Here is a 22715-nt window from a genome sequence, read left to right as displayed (position 1 = left end):
TCAGGGCTCCCGGAGTGAGCAAGGGGCACACGCAGGCCCCTGGGTATCACCCACCCTCCACCAACCCAGGAATACAGGCTCTGCCTTTACCCTGAGCCTTCCACGAGGGGGGCCTGCAGCCTCCTGCTCCTACCCCCAAAGTGCTTTCTGGGGTTTCTAAGGGGACCTGCTGCCGGGCTGTTTTGGAGGCCCCTGCACACCCTGGTTCCCAAGTCAACACCTTCTGCCCTGGAGGAGGCGGCCTTGTGTCAACAGGCAACAGGAGGTGTGAAGGCAGCCACCGTGGTCAAGGGGGAGCCTGGGCTTGCCCTCGCACTGGCTGGTAATGAGAATACCACACGGCGGCCCCTGCAGCCCCCAGCAGCCTGCCTCCCTGCCCCACACCCCCACGTTCCCACCACCTGACCACCCCACAGCCGGGAAGGGACGCAGGAGGGAAGAAGACCTGCGGGGCAGAGGCCAGCCCTGCAACCAGCTCCAGGGCCCGGGCCTGTTCCCCAGGGCCCCGCATCACCTGCCCAGGGGAAGGAGCAGGTGGAGAACTTCTGGGAGCAGGGCTGGGGGTAAAGAAACACTGAGGTCTGCGCTGAGCCACCAAGTGATCACAGGCTGACCAGAGACACGGCCTGCCCCAGTCCCTCGCAGGGCCAGAGCTAAAAGCACACTCTGACTCCAACCTGGGCCTCTCCGTGCTTCTCCTCTGACCGGGCTCTGGGGCATCAATCAGGGGATGACGGACAGGGGCCTTAGGTGCCGCTAGTGGTAAAGAACACACCTGCCAGTGCAGCAGACATAAGAGACTCAGGTTCGATCCCTGTGTCAGGAAGATTCCCTGGAGGAGGGCATGGCAACCCACTCCAGTATTCTTGCCTGGAGAATCGTATGCTCAGAGGAGCCTGGCGGGCTGCAGTCGGTGGGGTCACAAAGAGTCAGGCACGACTGAACGACTCACACTTATAACCGGAGTACTGACGGGGCCGCTGCCTGCCCCTCTGCGTCCGACTGACTGGTGCCACACGAGTGAGCGGAGCTGACTCAGGGCCCTGTGGTTCCAGCCCTGAGAGAAGGCCCAGCTGAGCCCAAGCCGCAGGCACAGAGAAGAGCAGGGGTAGGAATGTCCCGAGCGCTGAAACACTTGTGAGGCCTCGTTCTGCCCTCCCCCCGCCCAAGATGTCCTAAAGCCAGGTCTCCCGAGGCTCCGTGGCCCTGAGACTCCCAGGGCCCTGAGGGGACAGCTGCTGATCCTTGGCCTCAGCTCTCAAAGTCCCTCAGGGATCACCAGGTCCAAGCACCTCTTTTTACGGTGCTTTTGGTCAGTGTTGGCAAAGGCAGTAGCAGCCATCCACTCCAGCTCCTGTGCACTCATCCAGCCTCTTTAAAAATACACACACACACACACATACATAATTTACTGGTTTGGCTGCACCAGTTCTTAATTGCGGCACACAGGGCCTTTAACTGTGGTATGTGAACTCTTAGTTGCATCATATGGGATCTACTTCCCTGACCAGAGATTGAACCTGCGCTCCCTGCTTTGGGAGCATGGAGTTTTAGCCACTGGACCACCAGGGAAGTCCCTTCATCTGGCCTCTTCTTGATTACCTCCAGGAATAGGCCACTCACTCCCCCACACGACAGCCCCTGTGATCTTAGAAAGTCCTTCAGACTCTCCCTGGAGTATTTCTCCAGCACCTGGAGACGATGCTCACATTCCCTGTGTATTTTCCTTTTTGCACGAAACATTCCTGTGTCCTTCAGCTATTTCTCTGTGACCCAGCGTCACGTCCCCTCACTAACCTCCCTCCCCTAAGCTAGGTTTGTCCCATGCCCTCATAAACCATGGCCCTCAGGTTTGGCCACTTACCCCACATAGGCAATAAGAGACCACTGCCTCCTTGATTTGTTCTTGTTGTTCAGTCACTAAGTCACGTCTGACTCCTTGTGACACTATGGACTGCCGCATGCCAGGCTTCCCTGTCCTTCATTATCTCCCAGAGTTGGTGATGCTATCTAACCACCTCAGTCTCCTTGATTAAAGATCCCCTTTTTCTTAAAAACAGGAATGTGATCACATTTTTCATACCCTTAGTGCCTGGAAGGCAATGACCACCATGCCTGTTCCACAGTTGCTGCTGGTTACACAAAACCTTCTGACCCTGAACTTAGAAGGAGGGTACATAGGGCTCTGTTGATTCTACCTTCTTAGTAATTAGATCTCATGAGTCATTCCAGCCTAACAGAATCTCTTTCAGTTCAGTTCAGTCACTCAGTCGTGTCCGACTCTTTGTGACCCCATGGACTGCGGCACTCCAGGCTTCCCTGTCCATCACCAGCTCCCAGAGCTTACTCAAACTCATGTCCATTGAGTCGGTGATGCCATCCAACCAGCTCATCCTCTGTCATCCCCTTCTCCTTTCACCTTCAATCTTTCCCAGCACCAAGGTCTTTTCAAATGACTCAGTTCTTCACATCAGGTAGCCAAAGTATTGGAGTTTCAACTTCAACATCAGTCTTTCCAATGAACACCCAGGACTGATCTCCTTTAGGATCAACTGGTTGGATCTCCTTGCAGTTCAAGGGACTCTCAAGAGTCTTCAACACCACAGTTCAAAAGCATCAATTCTTCGGCACTCAGCTTCCTTAATAGTCCAACTCTCACATCCATACATGACTACTGGAAAAACCATAGCTTTGATTAGATGGACCTTTACTGGCAAAATAATGTCTCTGCTTTTTAATATGCTGTCTAGGTTGGTCATAGCTTTCCTTCCAAGGAGCAAGTGTCTTTTAATTTCATAGCTGCAATCAGCATCCGCAGTGATTTTTGAGCCCAAAAAAATAAAGTCTGTCACTGTTTCCATTGTTTCCCCATGTATTTGCCATGAAGTGATGGGACTGGATGCCATGATGTTAGTTTTCTGAATGTTGAGTTTTAAGCTAATTTTTTCACTCTCCTCTTTCACTTTCATCAAGAGCCTCTTTAGTTCTTCTAGACATAGGGTGGTGTCATCTGCGTATCTGAGGTTATTGATATTTCTCCCAGCAATCTTGATTCCAGCTTGTGCTTCATCCAGCCCAGCGTTCCTCATGATGCACTCTCAACATGTTAAATAAGCAGGGTGACAATATGTAGCCTTGACATACTCCTTTCCCGATTTGGAACCAGTCTGTTCTAACTGTTGCTTCTTGACCTGCATACAGATTTCTTAGGAGGCAGGTCAGGTGGTCTGGTATTCTCTTCTCTTGAAGAATTTCCCACAGTTTGTTGTGATCCACTCAGTCAAAGGCTTTGTCATAGGCAATAAAGCAGATGTTTTTCTGGAACTCTTTTGCTTTTTCTATGATCCAACGGATGTTGGCAATTTGATCTCTGGTTCCTCTGCCTTTTCTAAAACCTGCTTGAACATATGGAAGTTAAATGTATATGTATTGCTGAAGCCTGGTTTAGAGAATTTTGAGCATTACTTTACTAGCGTGTGAGAAGAGTGTAATTGTGTGGTAGTTTGAACATTCGTTGGCAATGCCTTTCTTTGGGATTGGAATGAAAACAGACTTTTCCAATCCTGTGGCCACTGCTGAGCTTTCCAACTTTGCTGGCATATTAGGTGCAGCACTTTCGCAGCATCATCTTTTAGGATTTGAAATAGCTCAACTGGAATTCCATCACCTCCACTAGCTTTGTTCATAGTGATGTTTCCTAAGGCCCACTTGATTTCGCATTTCAGGATGTCTGACTCTAGGTAAGTGATCTGATCACACCATCGTGGCTATCTGGGTCATTAAGATCTGTTTTATATAGTTCTTCTGTATATTCTTGCCACCTCCTCTTAATATCTTCTGCTTCTGTTAGGTCCATACCATTTCTGTCCTTTACTGTGCCCATCTTTTCATGAAATGTTCCCTTGGTAGCTCTAATTTTCTTGAAGGGATCTCTAGTCTTTCCCGTTCTATTGTTTTCCTCTATTTCTTTCCAGTGATCACTGAGGAAGGCTTTCCTTAGATGTGACTTTTGTCCTTGAGATTGCTTGAGGGTCACAAAAAAGCTGTTGAAGCTCCAGCCATCACTTAAGTTTTCCAGGATAACAATATAAGAGAGTAAGAGTCAGGGGAGTGTACCCCTCTGCTTTAAAAAGTTTTCCTAGAAACCCCATACAATATTTTTACTAATATTTCATTGATGATTCCATCTACGAGAGAGGCTAGGAAATGTAGTTTTCAGTTGGGCACATCACCCTCTGTAATACAGAGCCCTGTTATTAAAGAAGAAAGAATAGAGGCAATAACAGACACTGTGTGGACAACCAGAAGAGTCTGCCACACTGGTGAACGTTCTACTGACCATGGTTCCCTGATCTAGCTACCACCGCCTCCTATAATAGGAACGGAGGGGTGAAACTGGCGTCACTATCATGCTGAGGCTCAAAAGTTAATCACCTTATCCAACAGCACACAGCCATAGATAGCCCTCCTTTCACCAGGCAAGAAAAATGAAAGAGAAATGGAGACTGCCCAGCTGGAAGCCCTTGGGGGATGGGGGCCAGAACTCGCTTGTTCATGCAGCACCAGGGGCTGCTTCAAGCACACAAGGAAGAATGCTTGAGAGTCTCAGGGCCGGAGAGCAAGCAGGAAAAGCACCTGGGCCAGGACCCAGTCCACCAGGAGAAGCTGATTCAGATTCTCTGCTTTCTGGCCTTGGTTGGGCCAGTGGGCTCTGGTTCCAGCTCCAACAACTAGAACTCTTCCATTGCCTCTGCACTGGTGAGCCCTGCCACAGGCCAGGAGATGGAGTGCCCTGCTGAAGACAAACCCCATGCTGGGTCCACGGAGAAGACAGGCTGAAGTTGGAGGAGGGGGTGAGGGCAGGATGTCTAAGGCCTGGTGCTAGAGTGAGGGAGGAAGGAACCATATTCTGGGGCCACAGATGAAGCTGTCAGCCGTCTTACCACAATGCAATCTCGTCCTTAACCCACTTCATTCTGCTGCCCCGAACTTGCTATAAGAAAGACTTATAAACAAAGGCTCTATGACACGGTGGTGATGACATACATTACCTTTCCCTTCTAAAGAGTCCCATCACTTCACGGCAAATAGATGGGGAAAAAATGGAAACAGTGAGAGACCATTTTCTTGGGCTCCAAAATTACTGCAGACGGTGACTGCAGCCATGGAATTAAAAGACAGTGATTCCCTTGGAAGAAAAGCTATGACAAACCTAGACAGCAGAGGCATCAGTTTGCCCACAAAGGTCAGTATAACCGAAGCTATGGTTTTCCTAGTAGTCATTTACGGATGTGAGTTGGACCATAAAGAAGGCTGAGTGTCAAAGAATTGATGCTTTTGAAGTGTGGTGTTGGAGAAGACTCTTGAGAGTCTCTTGGACTACAAGGAGCTCAAACCAGTTAATACTAAAGGAAAACAGTCCTGAATATTCATTCGAAGGACTGGTGCTTAAGCTGAAGCTTCAATACTTTGGCCACCCAATGCGAAGAGCTGACTCATTGGAAAAGACCCTGATGCTGGGAAAGATTGAGGGCAGGAGGAGAAGGGGATGACAGAGGATGAGATGGTTGGACGGCATTGGTGACTTAAAGGATATGAGTTTGAGCAAACTCTGGGAGATGGTGAAGGACAGGGAAGCCTGGTGTGCTCCAGTCCAAGGGGTCACAAAGAGTCAGACACGACTGAGTGACTGAACAGATTTATTTTTTTAACAAGTTTATTATTTTTATTTTTTGGCCACACCTTGCAGCATGCTGGATCCTAGTTCCTCGATCAGGGACTGAACCCATGCCTGTGATATTGGAAGCACAGTGTCCTAACCACTGGATCTCTAGGAAAGTCTCCAGACATGCGTTATCTTGCTTTTGCACCAATAATTGCCCTGGAAATGAGAATCCCCACTTAATAGACAAGAAAACTGAGGTTAAGTTGCTCAAGTTCTGACAGCTAGGAAAGTATGAAACCTGGACTCTAAACCCAGGTCTATCTGATTCTACAGTCCAGGCTCCTAATCATTAAACCACATTGCCTCCCAATGCTGAGTGGGGCCAGCAGTGTGCCCCTGTGCTCCCAGAGCCTGGCTGAGGGGCCCAGCGAAGAGCCAGGGGCCACAGACCAGGGCCTCACCTCCCAGAACTTATGTTCTGCCATCCCATAGTCAGCCTGAGGCCTGGGCTCTAGGACTAACCCAAACTAAGACAGAAGGAAGCCAGGCTATCCTAGAGAGGAAAGGACAATACGCAGGGCTCTGCCAATGGTGAATTCCCCTAATTCACCAAGTGCTTTCACAGGAGACCCCTCCAGGCTTGTTCCTTCCTGGGAATCACAAGGCCACTCCACCACTCCTTACCTAGTTGCCTGTGCCCAAAGCAGCACTCTTTGGCTAAAACTAAAAACACACCAAAGGTGCATTAAAAAGAGACTGACCATGGTGTGAGCATACTATGAATACTATATTGCAGTGAAAAGAGGTGAGTTGGAGCACTCAATATCAACAGCACCTCAATTTGACACTCCAGAATCCAGATCAAGAAATAGACATGAAACCTGATGAATCCTGTTTATAACTGTCATTCAGTTCAGTTCAGTTCAGTCGCTCAGTCGTGTCCGACTCTCCGCGACCCCATGAATCACAGCACGCCAGGCCTCCCTGTCCATCACCAACTCCCGGAGTACACTCAAACTCATGTCCACAGAGTCGGTGATGCCATCCAGCCATCTCATTCTCCGTCGTCCCCTTCTCCTCCCGCCCCCAACCTTTCCCAGCATCAGAGTCTTTTCCAGTGAGTCAACTCGTCTCATGAGGTGGCCAAAGTATTGGAGTTTCAGCTTTAGCATCAGTCCCTCCAATGAACATCCAGGATTGATCTCCTTTAGAATGGACTGGTTGGATCTCCTTGCAGTATAAGGGACTCTCAAGAGTCTTCTCCAACACCACAGTTACATCTACATAAATTTCCTGATAGTATATGTCAAGATCTTTAAAGTATTGTGCAGCCTTGGATAAATAATGATTTGCCATTATTTTAATCCTTAAAAGTGTAGGATTAAGAGGGAGAACATATGTACACCCGGGGCAGATTCATGTCAATGTATGGCAAAACCAATACAATAATGTAATTAGCCCCCAATTAAAATAAATTAAAAAAAAACTGTAGGACTGATTATTTTCTAAGTCTTCCTCCCCTTAGAAAAAAGGATTATTATTTTTAAAATTATTATTATTTGGCTGCGCCATGCAGCATGTGAGATCTTAGCACCTCAACCAGGGATTGAACTCATGCCCCCTGCCTTGGAAACAAGAAGTCATAACCACGGACCACCAGGGAAGTACCCAGGATTATTATTTTTTTTTAACCTTGGTTTAAACCCTTTTAAATCATGAAATATTGCATAACTAATCGCTTCTTTCCTGTTTGAAATCAAGGCCACTGTTGACTGATTCCACCTTCTTTCTGTGTGATAGACAAATTAAATATGTCCCCTCATTATTTATAGTAGTTAAACTAAAAACAGGTGCCCTGACCAATCTTATTCGATGTCAATTATTATTTCATCATAGAGTAGTAACTTGGGTATATTTTCTCCAATATTTAAAGAATTAAGTTCTGAGGAGAAAGTGATATAATTTCATCATTGAAGGTTTATCTGCACCTCCTACCATTATTTTTTTTTTAATTACACAGTAAGATTTAAACAGATGAACACTTAAATCAACTAAGACCAACTATGAGTCAGCTAAACACGTCCTGACATGGAAGGCTCTAAGATACACTGTTAAGTGAGAAAAAACAAATTACAGACAACTTGCCATAATGTTATCTCATTTATACCACGAGTTTTCTAAGGATACAAATGTTTCTGGGAGTGCACAGGGACCAAGTTTGGAAGGACACATGACCCTTGGGGAGCGGTTACAGGGACTCCAGCTTTATGTTTCCATTTCTTATAAAGAGAATGTATTGTTATATAATTGGTGTAAGTAAAAGTTAATTTTTAAACAGTCACAAAAATACCACAAGGCCATTTATTACTTTAGGCTGGTGCGGGTTAACCTACTCTTGAAACATTGTCATGTTAACTTTTAGTTATTGAATGCTGAGTTGTTGTGTTTTTTTTGTCACACTTCTGGTCAAAAGTCACTTGGCTCCCCCTTGCCTTAGGAGTAAAATCCACCTTCTCAGCCTGGCCCCAGCCAAGGTGAGCTTGTGCGCTTCACATCACCTTAGCACACCGAAGCACATTGGGAAATCCCCCTGCCAGGCCTCTGCTTATACAGTTCCCATATTCAGAATGCTCCCTACCTGCCTGCCTCTCTCCCTAGGGCACGTCCTAATCATGCTTCAAGGCCCAGCTGTGACCTCTCTGCCTCTGTGGCCAGACCTCAACCACTCCTGGTCCTCACTTGGCCTTGAGCCTTCGATTTCAGCCTTTTCTCTGAAGATGTGAAGAAAATGGACGCCTCCTTTAAACTGCAATTATTGCTGAGGAGTGGGCACTTTTAAACTTCACTGTGTCAAAGGTTATACTAAGACTGTAAAAACAGTCCTGTGAGCAGATACTATAAGTATTACTCCCGTGTTAAGAGCTCAGGCTCAGAACTGCCCAGGGACACACAGCGAGCTAGCAGTGGAGCTACTAATTATATGTCGACCTATCTCCCGGTAAGACGGAAACCCCATAAGAGCAGAGGCCACAACTATCTTGTTCACTCTGGCATGCCTGACATTCACCAGTTGCTAAACAAATATGAATTAAACGATTAGTGCCCACAAACATCTTGAGACATAAATACTGATACTTTCTCTAGAAAATGGTAGTAGCAGACATTTAGCCCACTTGCCAGGCTCCTAAGTGGTCCCATGGATGGTCCCATTTAGCACCAGCAAACATCCTAGGTGGTAGGTATTTTATGTTATTACTGTCCTGAGGATGAGCCTCAGAGGAGTTAAATGAACTCCCCAAGGCCACACAGCAAATAAGGAGGATGTGATTCAGGCCTGCCTGGGGCCCACCCTCCCTCATTTTCATCACCCACTACACTCCATGTCTCTCCTCCGGGCTGCTGGCTCTGTCCTATTTCTCAGGGAAACTGTGGACAGTGAGACGCCCTTCTCGGTATCACTCGGCGAAGCAGCAAGTGCGGATTCTGGGAACCCAGGAAGGATCCCCCTGTAGCTCCGCTCCTTTCCCCGTCTCCCGCCACCACTGGCTGTGAGCAAGTCCCGAGGCGTTTGTCTTGGCGCCTTACCCCGCACAGTTTTAGGCACTTGGGTGGGAGTTACTGGGCACAGCCTCCCGGAGGGTGGTGATGAGGGAGGCGGCCACTCTTTGCAGGGGTCCATGAGTCATTTGAGGGACTGCTGGCCGCCCCCAGACGGTGCCACTGCCCACCACTGTCAGGGCACGCACCAGAGCAGTGGACGAGGCGGGGTGAGTGGGAACACGGTGAGAAGCTTCGCGGCTCCATCCAGATGCGAATTGTTCCTCCCACACTTCCCCCGGCAGCAGGGACCTCCATTAGAGCCCCCCAGAGGAGTCAGAATCCACACCTCCGCAAATGGGCCCGTTTTCCCAGGGCCCCCCCTGCCCAGACCCTCCCTGGGCTCTGTGGGTTTTGACACCTCTCCGCAACCTGGCGGGGGTCCACCTCGCACCTTCGATCCGAATAAAAGCTCAGTCCTGGAGGTGGCCGGCCCGGCCTGCCTCGAGGAGTCTGCAGCCATCCCTGGCCATGGCCCAGTCCCCTCCTCTGCAGAGCCTCCTGGGCCACGACCACTGGATCTTCCCTCAGGGCTGGGGCTGGGTCGGCCACTCGGATTCCACGTCCCCGGCCTCCTCCTCCTCGGACTCGTCGGGCTCATGCCCCTGCGACCGCGCCCGCAGGCCCTCGCAGCCCGCGCCCGCAGCCAGCGGCGCCGCAGAGACCGCCTCGACGGCACCAAGCCGAGCGCGCACCCGGCCGGCGGGCGGGCAGCGGCAAAGCGCCAGCGAGCGCGAGAAGCTGCGCATGCGCACGCTCGCCCGCGCCCTCCACGAGCTGCGCCGCTTTCTGCCTCCATCGGTGGCGCCCGCCGGCCAGAGCCTGACCAAGATCGAGACGCTGCGCCTGGCCATCCGCTACATCGGACACCTGTCGGCCGTGCTGGGCCTCAGCGAGGACAGCCTGCAGCGCCGGCGCCGGCAGCGCGGCGACGCGGCGCCCCCTCGGGGCTGCGCGCTGTGCCCCGACGGCGGCCCCGCGGAGGCGCAGACGCGAGGCTGCTGTTGCAGCTCGGCCGCCGGCGCCGCGGTGTCCTGGGGGTCCCCGCCCGTCCGCCCCGAGGTCCCAGCGGCGCCCGAGCGCCTGGGGAGCAGGGTCCCCGACATGGGACCCTGGCTGACACCCCCTTACTGCCCCGGGATGCAGTCGCCCCCGCAGCTCTCTCAAGGAAGAGCCCCTGATGCGGCCCTTTGGACGCCGCCTCAAGCCTCTTATGGAACGCAGACACCCCCAGAGCCCCGGAACCAGCCTACGCCCTGGACATCTCCCCCGGCGTCTCTGGAGCTGGCTGCAGTGTACCAGGTGCGCGCCCAGGCTCTCGCCACTTCTCTCGGAGTGGTCCCCAGGCTTCGATTGGAATCGGAGGTAAGCTCTGGTCTCCCGAGAATTTCATGCCTTTTAGATCCCAGGTGACCTAATCCTGATTAGGGATGGAGAGAAGCTGAAGTGGAGGGATGAAGAGGCCCTTAACCTTCTTGGGGAGACGGGTGGGGCCCTGGGAAGTTAAGTCCACCCCCACCTCTACCTAAACGCCTTCACAGCCATGTGGAGGAGGGGGGAATCTTAAGACTTGCTTTCAGACTGCAGGGTGGAAGGTAGCCGCGGCCTTCAGGAAATTCCCTCCTGGTGCTCCGTATTGTCGGGAGGTGGGGGGCGGTGAGAATGGAGGGGAGGCCTGGCTGCCCCAGGGGGAGGGGCTTCCTAAGTAGATGGGCTTGGAACTGGTGACCTTCATGTTTTCCTCAAGCTTCCATAAAAGAGCATATTGATAAGGGAGATTTACTGAATGCTTACTGTGTGCCCAACCCCATCCCCTCCAGCAACCCTGTGAAGTGGGTTTTGTTGTCATCATCACCGTTTTTTAGAGGAAAAAACTGGAACTAAAAGAGGTTATCCACAGCTCCAGAGTTATCCAGAGTTCTCACAGCTAGTGAGTAGCTGAGCTGGGATTTGAACCCTGGCAGTGTATCTCCAGAGCCTGTACCCTTAAACCACCATGCTTCAGTGCATCTATGGCTCCAGGGCAGTTCAGCAGCTGCCAGCCACGCTATGGGCAACCTTTGGGTTCAGGATTTCAGGGCCTGAGGCAGTGGCCCACTAACCTGCTTTTCTCTCCCTCAGGGTATCTCTGTGTCTCCGGAGTCCTGTCTGTTGCCAGAAACCCCTCCTCTCTTGCCCCGCCCAGCCTGCCAGCGACTCCAGCCTCAGACCCAGTGGGGATGCTGGAGCCACACTGCAGAGGTGCTGCCCAACTCAGAGGACCAGGGACCAGGTCCTGCCCTCCAGCTCAGTGATGAAAGCCCTTCCCAGAACTCAGGCCTTCCACTCAGCGGCTGCCCTGAATTTTGGCAAGATTTGGAGGGGACTCACCTGAGCATGTTCTACTAATGGCCTTGCCTGCCAATAGTAAAGGCCACCCCACTTTAGAGCCAAGAATCAGGCCTGTAGTGTGGGCTGCCTGCCTCATCGGCTACTTCAGTAGTAGTCAGGCTTTCTTTTATCAAGGATCCCTTTTCCAATTGATGTCTTTCATAGAAGCAGTGTTTAAAGCAGATAGGGGCTCACCTCCCTGGCTGAAGTCGGGGCTGGGGCAGTCTCTCCACTCCTCGACATCCCCTAGAATGTCCAGTGCTCTGCAGGGCACAGCCTGAGTTGCAGTAAGATGGTGGTCACTTGACCACAGTGGCTGGCCAGGCTGGGACTGGTAGGGGAGTGGACTGGGGGTGGGGGGTGGGTGGGGTGGAAGTGAGAAGAAATTTATATGCTTAGATTTTGTACTTCTTAAGAAAAAAAATTTGGTTTGGTCTGTTTTTCTTCTGTCCACCTGGGTTTTTATTGCTTCTGGAAAAGGAAAAATGTTCCCATATGGCAAGGAACAAGTCATACTGCTTTTCCCCTCCAGGAATCCAGGCCTACTGAGATTGATGTAGGCCCTCAATTGCCAATTTGACAGTACAGGGGCTCCACCTGGCCCGCTGGGCAAGGTGGGTTATGCTTGGGCCTGTCCCCTTGCCTCAACCCCACCACTGTGGCCCTTTCCCATTCTCCTGGGTGTATTCCTGCTGACCCACAGGGCTTTTTCACAGTTAGGTGAAATCGTTTCCCAAAAGTTGCTTGTGCGTGGCTCCCTGTGCTGTTGTTCAGTCGCTCAGTTGTGTCCAGCTGTGTGCAACTCCACGGACTACAGCATGCCAGGTTCCCCATCCTTCAGTGTCTCCCAGAATTTGCTCAGATTCATGTCCACTGAATGTTGCCATCCAGCCATCTCATCCTCTGCCACCCCCTTCTCCTTTTGCCTTAAGTCTTTCTCAGCATCGGAGTCTTTCCCCATACATGGGTTAGGCCCAGTGTATTATTTTACTGGGGCTGCCATGAGACAGCCTAGTCAGAGCCTCCCTTGGTCTTTATGGCAGCCTCATGGAAATGGAGCCAGACTGGGGGCTGTTCTAATGGTGAAGTGCGAGAGAGGGGGCAGGAGGAAGACCAGAGCATGAGTTCCCACACACAGGGCCTCCCATCTGACCCACTGTCTGCTGATATGCCCTTTGACCCCAGGCAAGTCACTCCTCTGTGCCTCAGTTTCCCCATCTCTTAAAAGAGGCACTGGTTTAGGTGACCAGTCCCCCAACCTTTCAGAAGTGGGTTCTGTTTCCTACCCCAGGGCCCTCTGTAGGAGCTGCCAGCCCCCTCACAGGAGGAGGAAACCTCAGCCAAGGTTGCATACAGCAAGGAGATGGACACAGGGTGCCACTGCCCTGGGTGTACGTTCATTCAGTTCTTAACTCTGTGTAACTGTGGGCAAGCTTCAAAACCTCCCTGAGCCTCTGTCTCCTCAGCTGTGGAGACAGTTATAAACCCTACCTCTCAGGGTTCTTAGGCTGGGCTCATGGTAATTGCTCAGTGCTTCTCAGGTGGCTCAGTGGGAAAGAATCTGCTTATCAATGCAGGAAACGAGGGTTTGATCCCTGGGTCGGGAATATCCCTTAGAAAAGTAAATAGAAACCCACTCTAGTATTCTTACCTAGAGAATCCCATGGACAGAGGAGCCTGGAGAGCTAACAGTCCATGGGGTCGCAAAGATTTGGACACGACTTAGCAACTAAACAACAACAAAAGCTCAATACAGAATACCTGAATAGAGTTACATGACCCCAGAAATGCTCCAGTTCAGTGGTCCTCTCACCTGATAACAGGTTGAGTCATCTGGTTCCAGGGTCCCACCCTGAGAGTGATTCAGTGCATCGAGCCAGGACCTGGGAACCTGGGGCTGAAGCCCAGCCAGGTCCAGGAGCAATGGATATTTTTTGCTCTTTCATTTTTATGAAAACAGGTCCAGAGAGAGGAGAACTCTATCCGGCCCTTCAGCTGGGTTGGAACTTCAAGCCCCTGACTCGCTGTCCAGTGCTCTTTCCTTCTTGAGAAGACCCAAGGTCTTGGTTCCACAGTCTCACAGCACCTGCACAGAAGGCAGAGCTGAATAACCACCTGTCTCCTTCCTTTGGCTCCCACTTGTCTGGGCATAGTCTTTATAGGGACAGAGAGAAGTACTTCTGGTCCAGTCACTGATGACATCGGCAGGGGCTGAAGTGGAGCTCCCACCAGCAGCAGCCAGAGCTGAGCGTCTTCTAGAAGTTGGCAACCCTGTTCTCCCAACTCCCCTCAAGAGATGTTCCTTTGGGAGATACAAAGGCAGAGGCAAAAGGCTGCTGTCACCCCAGCTGGAGTTGCCAGGGACACTTCCTAGTTGCTGCTGGAGTGGGGGAAGCAGGACCCAGGGGGGTTAGGTCAACCCCCCACCCCGTCCTTACCCTTTGGGAGTGCAGGCTTAGCCCTGCCTCTCAGGATCATCAGCCCCTTGCCTCCATTTATGGCTCCATCCCAGGCAGGCTGCTCTTGGCTGCACCTCCACGAAGTGGAGGTGGCCTACCCATACCTTCCTGGGGACCCAGGCACCATCCACAGAAGACTGGACATTTGCTGAGTACCTCTCCCAGGCCTTTCAATGACCCTGCGTTGCAGAGGACATGCCTCCTGAGGAGTCTCCTGGAGGGTGGGAAGGTGACAGAGGGCACCACCCCCTGCTGCTTCTGGCTCATCTTAAGGACTTGCCATCACCCGCTGGTTGGGAGAGATGGATCCACCTGTAGACAAAGCTCTGGACCGAGACTGAGCAACTGGACTTCTAGTCACCTCTTGTTCTGCCTACCACCTGCAAACAGGTCTCTGGTTCTGTCTGTCCCTTTTGCATCCTCCGGACAGAGTTCCTCCAGTCACACAGGTGTGAATGCCAGTGCTGTGAGCGGTCAGGTGACGAGCAGGTAACTACCACATCCCCACATGGAGGATCGCTTCCGCTCCTGCGCTGGCATTAGAGCCTGAGTATCCCTGCTCCACAGTTTTCTTTATCTCAAAGCTGAGATAAAGACGGTCCTTATCTTCCCGTTGAGAACCAAATGAAATAACTAACGCGCATAAACGCTTGGCCGAGTGCCAGGCTCGGAGACTAGAGTCCCTGCTGACTCTTCTACCCGGGGGCCAGCTCTCCCCCAGGGACCCTAGATGGCAGGTCTGGTCCCTTCCCCAGCGGGGACCCAGAAGGTCAAGTGCCAGCCGCAGCCACTGAGCCCTGGCGACAGGAAGGGCTGGTCCAGAGGGGCTGGGCTGGGGAGAGCCTCCTGGTTGGTGGAGGGACCCACAACCAAGGCGGGCCCCGCCCCACCCTTTGATGTGCGGAAGGCAACGGAGCGCAGAGGAGCCTTCCTGGAACCAGTCCTGCTGGCGCTTCTCACAAGAGGCTAGGAGGGAAAAGGGCCAGTGGGGCCTTGAGCAGGAGACAACTCTCCTTAAGTGTCAGACTGTGCGCTAAGTACGTGACTCTCCTTAGATCCACACACCAACCGTATGATATGCATGCGTGCTCAGTCTCTCAGTCATTCTGACTCTTTGTGACCCCGTGGACTGTAGCCCGCCAGGTTCCTCTGTCCATGGGATTCTTCAGGCATGAATACTGGAGTGGGTTGCCATTTCCTTCTCCAGGGCATCTTCCCGACCCAGAGATTGAATCCACATCTCCTGCACTGGCAGGCAGATTCTTAACCACTGCGCCACCTGGGAAGCCAGCCCTATGATATAAAATGTCTTTATCCCACAGATGAGGAAACCAAAGCCTGGAGGCTGGAGAAACACTGCCTGGAGCAGCTCACAGGTGATGTCAACTGACGGTGCCCCCTGAGGTGCTGGGCTGTATGCTCCCACCCTCTATGCTCCACCCCCTCCCAGCAGCCTTGGGTGCTCAGCTGGGCCTCCTTTGCCAAGAAATTTCCTCCAAGGCCAACGTGGGCTGAGACCTTCTCCTTGGAGTTGGCCCTGATCATTGGCTGCCCCAGGTGATCTGGAGGGCAGTTCTTCTTCTGTAGGCAACCAGTTTAAAAATTGACGGATTTCCCTGATAGTCCAGCAGTTAAAAATCCACCTTCCAATGCAGGGAACACAGGTTTGAGCTCTGCTTCGGGAACTAAGATACTACATACCACAGAGCAACTAGAGAGCCTGCGTGCTACCACTAGAGAAAGCCCGTGTGCCTCAGCAAAGACCCAGTGCAGCCAAAATTTGAAAAATTAATTTTTAAAAAACTGATATGTCACCCTGGGATCCTGGCAAGGTGGCAGGACATGCCCTTGGCCTATGTGCAGACCCATTCTGCTCAAGTACAGTAATGAGTCTGGAAGCTCATCTAGAAATCTTTTATTTACATTTTATCTTAGAAAAAAATATACAGATCTGGTGCTCTGTAGACTTCTCAGTTCCAGGGTCTTTTGGCTGCACAGGGCAGCCCCCCAAGGCCATCCATAATCCACTGAGGGCTTCTCATCTGACCCTGGAGCTGGATTCCCTGAGATCAGACCCAGAGCCTTGGGCGACAGGAGCCATGCCAAGCCTGGGATGCCATTGGCATGAGGGGCAGGAGCTGGGAGGCACTTGGACAGTCTGAGCATCAGAAACTGGAGTGGTCCCCTGGGAAGAGTGGAGCAAACATGGCCCAGAGATTCTGTCCCCAAAGGGAGAACACTGGTGCCTCAGGCTTCAGAAACAGGGGCCCCGCCGTGGGTCCCTGGGACAGAGGCACGTGGGCATCTCACATAGGGACCAGGTGACTATAAGGGCCAGAGACTGTTTAGCTGTGTTCTGTGAACCAGTTTAACACCGCCTCCTTGTTCTCCTTCACCCAGTTGATGTTGGCTTTGGTCTTCTCCAGGGCTTGCTCCAGAGCCCGTGTTCCTGAGCCGAAGCCGACGTCCATGTTGTTCTCCTTGAACTCCTCCAGCTGCCAGGAAAAGGATACTTCTGAGCCTCTGGCTGGGTCTCTAACACAGCCCTGAGGAGAGGGCTACCAGGTCCTCTATCCCTCCCGGCCATGTTAGAGCCCCTGGGGATAGGGAGTCCTTCCCTCTCACTGGCAGAAGTCAAAAATGACAGCCCCAAGGGTCAACCAGGCTCCTATGTGTATTTGGACTTCATTGTGAGGTTCTTCATTGAGCTGATCCTCTGTTTTTAATTGAAATACAATCTTAATCCAATCAAGGGAGCAGAGAAGGACAAATTAAACAGGCACCACAAGGGAGCAAGCAGCCAAATTCAAAATGTGGCCATTTCTATAGCACACATGACCTGACTGCTTGAGCCAATAAGTGGGTTTTTTTTTTTAAGATTAAAATATGTATTAGTACTGGAGGTTGTATCAATGGCAATTAGGCAAGAGAATGAAATTAAAAGCATCTAGAAAGGAAGAAGTAAACTATCTCTATTTACAGATGACCCAATTTTATATACAGAAAACCCCAAGGAATTGAAGGGGGAAAAAAAGCACAACTATTAAAACTTGAGTTCAACAAGTTTGGAGGATACAAGATCAATATACAAAAATTAATTGTATTTCTATACACTAGCTATGAAAAATCTGAAAACGAAATTAAGAAAACAGTTCCATTAACAATAGCATCAAAAAGAATAAAATACTTAGGAATAAATTTGACAAAAGAAGTGCAAGACTGGCATGTGGAAAACTACATAATATTGTTGAGAAAAATTAAGAAGACCTAAGTAAAAGGGTAAAAAAAGACAAATCTGTGTTAATGAATTGGTAGATTTAATATTACTAACATGGAAATGTTCCCCAAATTGATCCACAGATTCAATGCAATCCCTATCTAAATTTCATATGTCCTTTTTTAACAGAAATTGGCAAGCTGATTCATAAAGAAATGCAAAGACTCAGAATAGCGAAATGACTTTGAAAAAGAACAAAGTTGGAGGGCTTACAATCCAAATTTCAAAACTCACTACAAATCTATGATAATTAAGACAACACTGTGCTAACCTAAATATAAACAAATAGATTAGTGAAATAGAATTGAGAGTCCAGAAATAGACCCTAACATTTATAGTCAATTGATTTTCAACAAAGATGCCAAGATCATTCAATAGGTGAAAGAATAGTCATTTTATCAAGAGAGGAATGGTTAAAGAAGATGTGGTACATGTATATAATGGAATATTACTCAGCCATAAAAAAGAACAAAATAATGCCATTTGCAGCAACATGGATGGACCTAGAGATTATCATACTAAGTGAAGAAAATCAGCCAAAGAAAGACAAATATATATTATCACTTGTATGTGGAATCTAATTTAAAAAATGATATAAATGAACTTATTTACAAAACAGAAAAAGACTTACAGATATGGAAAACATTTATGGTTACCAAAGGGAAACATGTAGGGTGGGGAGGGATAAATCAGGAACTTAGAATTTACCACTGTATACAAGCTAGATAACCAGTACTATATAACACAGGGAACACCACTCAATATTCTGTGATACCCTATATGAGAAAAGAATCTGAAAAAGAATGAATATATGTGTACGCATAACTGGTTCACTATGCTGTACAGCTGAAACTAACACAACATTGTAAATCAACTCTACTCCAATGACGACTGTTTTAAATGAATAATACTACAAAAAAGAATGGTCCTTTAAATAAATGGGACTGGGACAACTGGATAGCCACATGCATGAGAATGAAGTTGGACCTCTGCCTTATACCATCCACAAAAATCAAGTCAAACTGATCACTCCTAAATGTGAGAGCTCAGATGATAAGAATCTTAGTAAGAAGCATAGATGTGACTTCAGACTGGTAACTGTTTCTTACATATGACACATAAAGCATATGACACATAAAAGCACGAGCAACAGAAGAAAAATAGTAAGTTAGACTTCATCAGTGATTTGCTTGAAAACTGTCTTCCCCTAAAAAAAAGTGTCGGCCAACGTTGATAATTATTCAATCTAAATAATGGGTACACGGAGGTTCATTATATTATCCTCTTTACCTTTTGCCAATACAAGAATTCCAAGATGAATAACTGCAATTGAACTGTGACATTTAAGAAGTCTGCATACCCAGCTTCCTCTGTACATGAAGAAGGCCTGACCACATTGAGCCCCACTGCCTTATGAACACCCCCTGCCTTTCGGTGGGAGCTGAGTGGCAGCTGCCCCCCGAGACTGGGGATGGGCCTCTGGGGCAGGAGCCCCAGGGTCCCAGGCTTCTTACCTGCTGGAGCTCAAACTCAGTGGAGAATCTTCGGGTCACCCCCTGGATGAGGTTGGAGAAGGAGAAGGAACCACCTCCATAACTGCAGGACGGGAGGAGACAGAGGAGCCGTGAGGGGGGCGGGGAAGCAACGTTCAGTGACTGGCAGGCAGCACGCTGTGACTGTCCCGATCTCATAGGTGCAAGGCAGTGACACGCCCAAGGAGACACCACTAGGGACCTAAACCCAGGCTGGACCGCATGTCCTTGTTCCCATCTCTTCAGAGAACACTCCCACCAGGTAGACTTTCTTCCCCAAGGGGGAAAAGGGACGGCTATATCCCACCGCCTTGTCTCTCAATTCCTGCCCCTACAGACCTCAAGCTGGATTCATCTGGTTTTTTTTGTTTTGTCTGTTTTTCATGGCATATTTTTTTTTGGCTGCACTGCGAGGCATGTGGAACCTTAGTTCCCTGACCTGGGATTGAACCTGAGCCCCGTTCATTGGACGGGGCTCTGAACCCCTGGACCACCAGGTAAGCCCCAGGGTTCTCTTTGGACCACTCCAGTCTGCCCTCTACTCCTGACCCTGCGGGGTCTGGTGCACACAGGGGCCCATGCCTACCCCCAGGGGACCCAGCCTTGGTGGGCGCTTCCCCTGACACACTCTTGGCAGACTCACTCCTCAAAGAGTTTCTTCCAGTTGCTGCGGATGAAGTCCCAGGCCAGAGACTGCCCGATGACATTGCTGGCAATGCTGTTAATGGTGGAGGTGGCGTCCTGCTTCCGGATGAGGTTGGGGTTCAGGGTGTAACTCAGGTACCTGTGAGGTCAGCATGCTGTGCAGTGAGTGAAAGGACCGTGCTTGCCCCCGCCCCCCACACACTCATCCTGCGTCCTTTCCTGCATTCCTCTACTGCATCTTCTCAACATCCCTTCAGAATGCTGTGGGCTGAAGCCTCCTTGGTCCTACCTCCCTCTCATAGATGGGACCCTGAGTCCCCTAAGCAGGGTCCCTGGCTATGCCAGGTGTCATACTTGGCATAGACCAGGTGTCTGACAAATATCTAGTGATGAATGAAGGAAGCAAGGGCTGATTCCTATATCAGGTAGAGTGACCACTCCTGTCTTTGACATTGAGGGTGACTCTTCTTTACTGAAGTCCAGGAGATGGCAATGAGGCACACAGTGGGAGCCAGGAGCCCTCATCCAAGGGTTTGGGGGTGCCCAGCTGGATGTCCAGAAGGACTCAGGTCCATCTGCAGCAGGACTTTTGTTGTTGTTGTTTAGTTGCTAAGTCGTGTCCGACTCTTTTGTGACCCCATGGACTGTAGCCTGCCAGGCTCCTCTGTCCATGGGATTTCCCAGGCAAGAATACTGGAGTGGGTTGCCATTTCCTCCTCCAGGGGATCTTCCTGATCCAGGGATCGAACCCAGGTGTCCTACATCACAGGTGGATTCTTTACCACTGAGCCACCAGGGAAGCCCGTGCCAAGACCCTTGAGAGAGAGGTAAAGGCCAGGAGAAATGCAGCAGTTAAAAGCACAGGATGTGGACCCAGATCCAGACTCAAATCTTGGTTGTTGCTTTTTTTTTTATTTAGTAAAGCTTCTGGACTTCGGGCAAGTTGTTTTGCTTCTCTGAGCCTCTGTGTCCTCATCTGTAAACTGGGAAACACACTGCCCCACTGCACAGGCTAGGAAGGATCCCATGAAGGAGAGTGTGGATGGCTGGCTGGTTCTTTCTCCCTCACATTGGGACCCTGGTCTCCGGTAGGAGGGGAACTCATCCAGCCCCATCCAGCTCTGGTCCTCACCTGTTCAGGAGCCAGACATGGTTGGTGCAGGCCAGCGCTGAGCGGAGTTTGTCAGCTTCATTAACCAGCTGTGCTTGTTGTAACTGACTCCAGGCAAAGTCCCACTCTGCCTGGCCACCCTGGGCGATGGCATTGCAGTAGATGGCGGACCGCAGGTTGGGGTCGATCCTGGAATGGCGTTGGGGGTGTCAGGGGTGGAGAAGCAGCAAAGGGGTGGGGGACGAGGGTCTGATGAGGACAGGGCTGTGAGCTTGAGGGACAGATAAAGATCAGGGGACAAGCAGGGGACACACTCACGGGTTATTGTCAGGGCTGTTCATCCACTGGTTGAAAAGTGTTTTGGCCAGCTCCTCACACTTAGACAACCCATTGGAACAGGCAGTGCTGACGGCGTTAATCTCGCTGTATCTGTACCAGGGGTGATGACACTCTGTCAGCATGCCTGGCCCTGACTCCAGCAAAGACTCCCTGTGCTTGTACTTATGCTCAGTCACTTCAGTCATGTCTGACTCTTTGCGACCCTGTGGACTGTAGCCCACCTGCCAGCATGTAACTCCAGGCAGGGCAGCAGCTGTGGGGCTCTAAGGCCACAGCCTACCTACCCTTTGGGTGCTTTGCTTCTTGCCTTGTGCAGCCCAGGGAGGGCTGGCACAAACCCCAGCCCCACCTTTAACATCTAGAATCTGCATGACCATGCTAGTGAAGGGACCAGGGAGGTTCAGTTTGGTCCTTCACACAAAGAGGCCAGATGGGTTCACAGGCCACACAGAGCCTCAGGGCAGAGCCCCGACTCCTGGTTGGGGTCAGGGAGGGGGCGGTTTCCTCCCTGATTGGTGGCCCTGGTCTAGCCAGGAATTGGGAAGTTTGGAGGAGGATGCTGTGGGAACTTGCTCTGGACTTCCCAGATTAGGATGTCTGGGCCACCTGTGGTCTCCAGACCCAAGGCAGGTCATACTCACTGGTCCATCAGGTTTTCTGGGATCTCATTCCAGTCTTTGGTGAGATTTTCAAAATGTAGAAAGATGGGTTCAATCTGCTTCCTGAGGTAATTCTGGGGAAAGAAAACATGAATAGCTTCAAAGAGGAGACTCATGGGGCTTCCCTGGTGATCCGGTGATTAAGAATTTGCCTTACAATGCAGGGGGCTCGCGTTGGATCCCTGGCCGGGGAATTAAGATCCCACGTGCCACAACGGAAGATCCCCCATGATGCAACGAAGATCCCGTGTGCTGTACCTAAGACCCGACACAGCCAAATAAGTGAGTAAGTAAGTAAATGTCTATGAAAACTAAGACCTGGCACAACCGAATAAGTAAGTAAATAGATATTTTTTAAAAAATCAAAGAGGAGACTCAAGCCTGACCCACCTGGAGCCCCACGGAGCCTCTGACATAAGTGAGCACGCGTAGCAAGGGTTAATGGTTACAGAAGCAAGAGGCCAGAGGCTAAGGGAGTAACCCAAGGCCAGATAGTACTCCAAGGGGCAGCACTAGTCCAGGTTTCAGATGACTGATCTGAGATTCTTTCTCCTCAAAGCCTCCACCAGTTCTGACACTCAATGTCTAACTGTCATTATTTCCTAATATCGTTTTAGGGCCTATCATCCTCTACTGCCCGATCCTAAGCATTCTGCCTTTATTGTGGGGAACTTAGAAAAGTCCGCAAAGCATAAGCAGAAAATACTAACCATCCCAAAGTGTTAAGAAAGTGTTAGTTGCTCAGTCTTGTCCTACTCTTTGAGACCCCATGGACTGTAGCCCACCAGGCTCCTCTGTCCATGGAATTCTCTAAGCAAGAATACTGGAGAATCCTTTGGTGGATGCCTAAGGCCGACTCATATTGATGTATGGCAAAAACCATCACAACATTGTAAAGAAATTATCCTCCAATTAAATAAATAAATAAATGGGGGGGGGAAGAATACAGGAGTGTATTGCCATTCCCTTTCCTGGGGGATCTTCCTGACCCAGGGATGGAACCTGCATCTCTCGCTTTATAGGAGGATTCTTTATCACCGAGCCACCAGGGAGGCCCAATG

At 50.4% G+C, this 22715-nt stretch overlaps 2 protein-coding genes across 4 annotated transcripts in view; one reads left to right on the top strand and one right to left on the bottom strand.

Moving 5' to 3' along the window:
• The first annotated feature begins 9733 nt into the window (after positions 1–9733).
• Positions 9734–11795, top strand: MESP2 (mesoderm posterior bHLH transcription factor 2). 2 transcript variants are annotated; one of them, XM_088829794.1, is made up of 2 exons: positions 9734–10564; positions 11384–11795. In XM_088829794.1, the coding sequence occupies exons 1-2, from the start codon at positions 9734–9736 to the stop codon at positions 11648–11650; spliced, it is 1098 nt and encodes a 365-aa protein (XP_088685920.1). In that variant the 3' UTR covers positions 11651–11795. The 2 variants fall into 2 exon arrangements, with proteins under 2 accessions (XP_088685920.1, XP_055273518.1); XM_055417543.1 differs by having other exon boundaries at positions 9734–10627.
• A 4196-nt stretch (positions 11796–15991) lies between these two features.
• Positions 15992–22715, bottom strand: part of ANPEP (alanyl aminopeptidase, membrane) — a 28260-nt gene continuing 21536 nt past the window's right edge. For both annotated transcript variants that reach the window (XM_055417822.2, XM_055417821.2), the window contains exons 16-21: positions 21637–21728; positions 20975–21085; positions 20678–20845; positions 19544–19684; positions 18883–18964; positions 15992–16586 (exon numbers count right to left, since the gene is read on the bottom strand). In XM_055417822.2, the coding sequence (XP_055273797.2) occupies positions 16437–16586; positions 18883–18964; positions 19544–19684; positions 20678–20845; positions 20975–21085; positions 21637–21728 (744 nt within the window). In that variant the 3' untranslated portion in view covers positions 15992–16436. The remainder of the gene's footprint in view (positions 16587–18882; positions 18965–19543; positions 19685–20677; positions 20846–20974; positions 21086–21636; positions 21729–22715) is intronic.

The sequence above is a fragment of the Moschus berezovskii genome, chromosome 21 (assembly GCF_049115385.1).
Source record: "Moschus berezovskii isolate FMDL1 chromosome 21, NW_MosBer_1.0, whole genome shotgun sequence".
Taxonomy (NCBI): domain Eukaryota; kingdom Metazoa; phylum Chordata; class Mammalia; order Artiodactyla; family Moschidae; genus Moschus; species Moschus berezovskii.
Note: the sequence above shows the minus strand (reverse complement) of the source record. Positions and strands in the feature narration are given on the sequence as shown.

Coding starts and splice junctions, on each gene's coding strand:
- MESP2 (XM_055417543.1), top strand. CDS start 9,734: ATGGCCCAGTCCCCTCCTCTGCAGAGCCTCCTGGGCCACGACCACTGG. Junction 10,628..11,383: donor GGCTTCGATTGGAATCGGAG/GTAAGCTCTGGT, acceptor TCTCTCCCTCAG/GGTATCTCTGTGTCTCCGGA.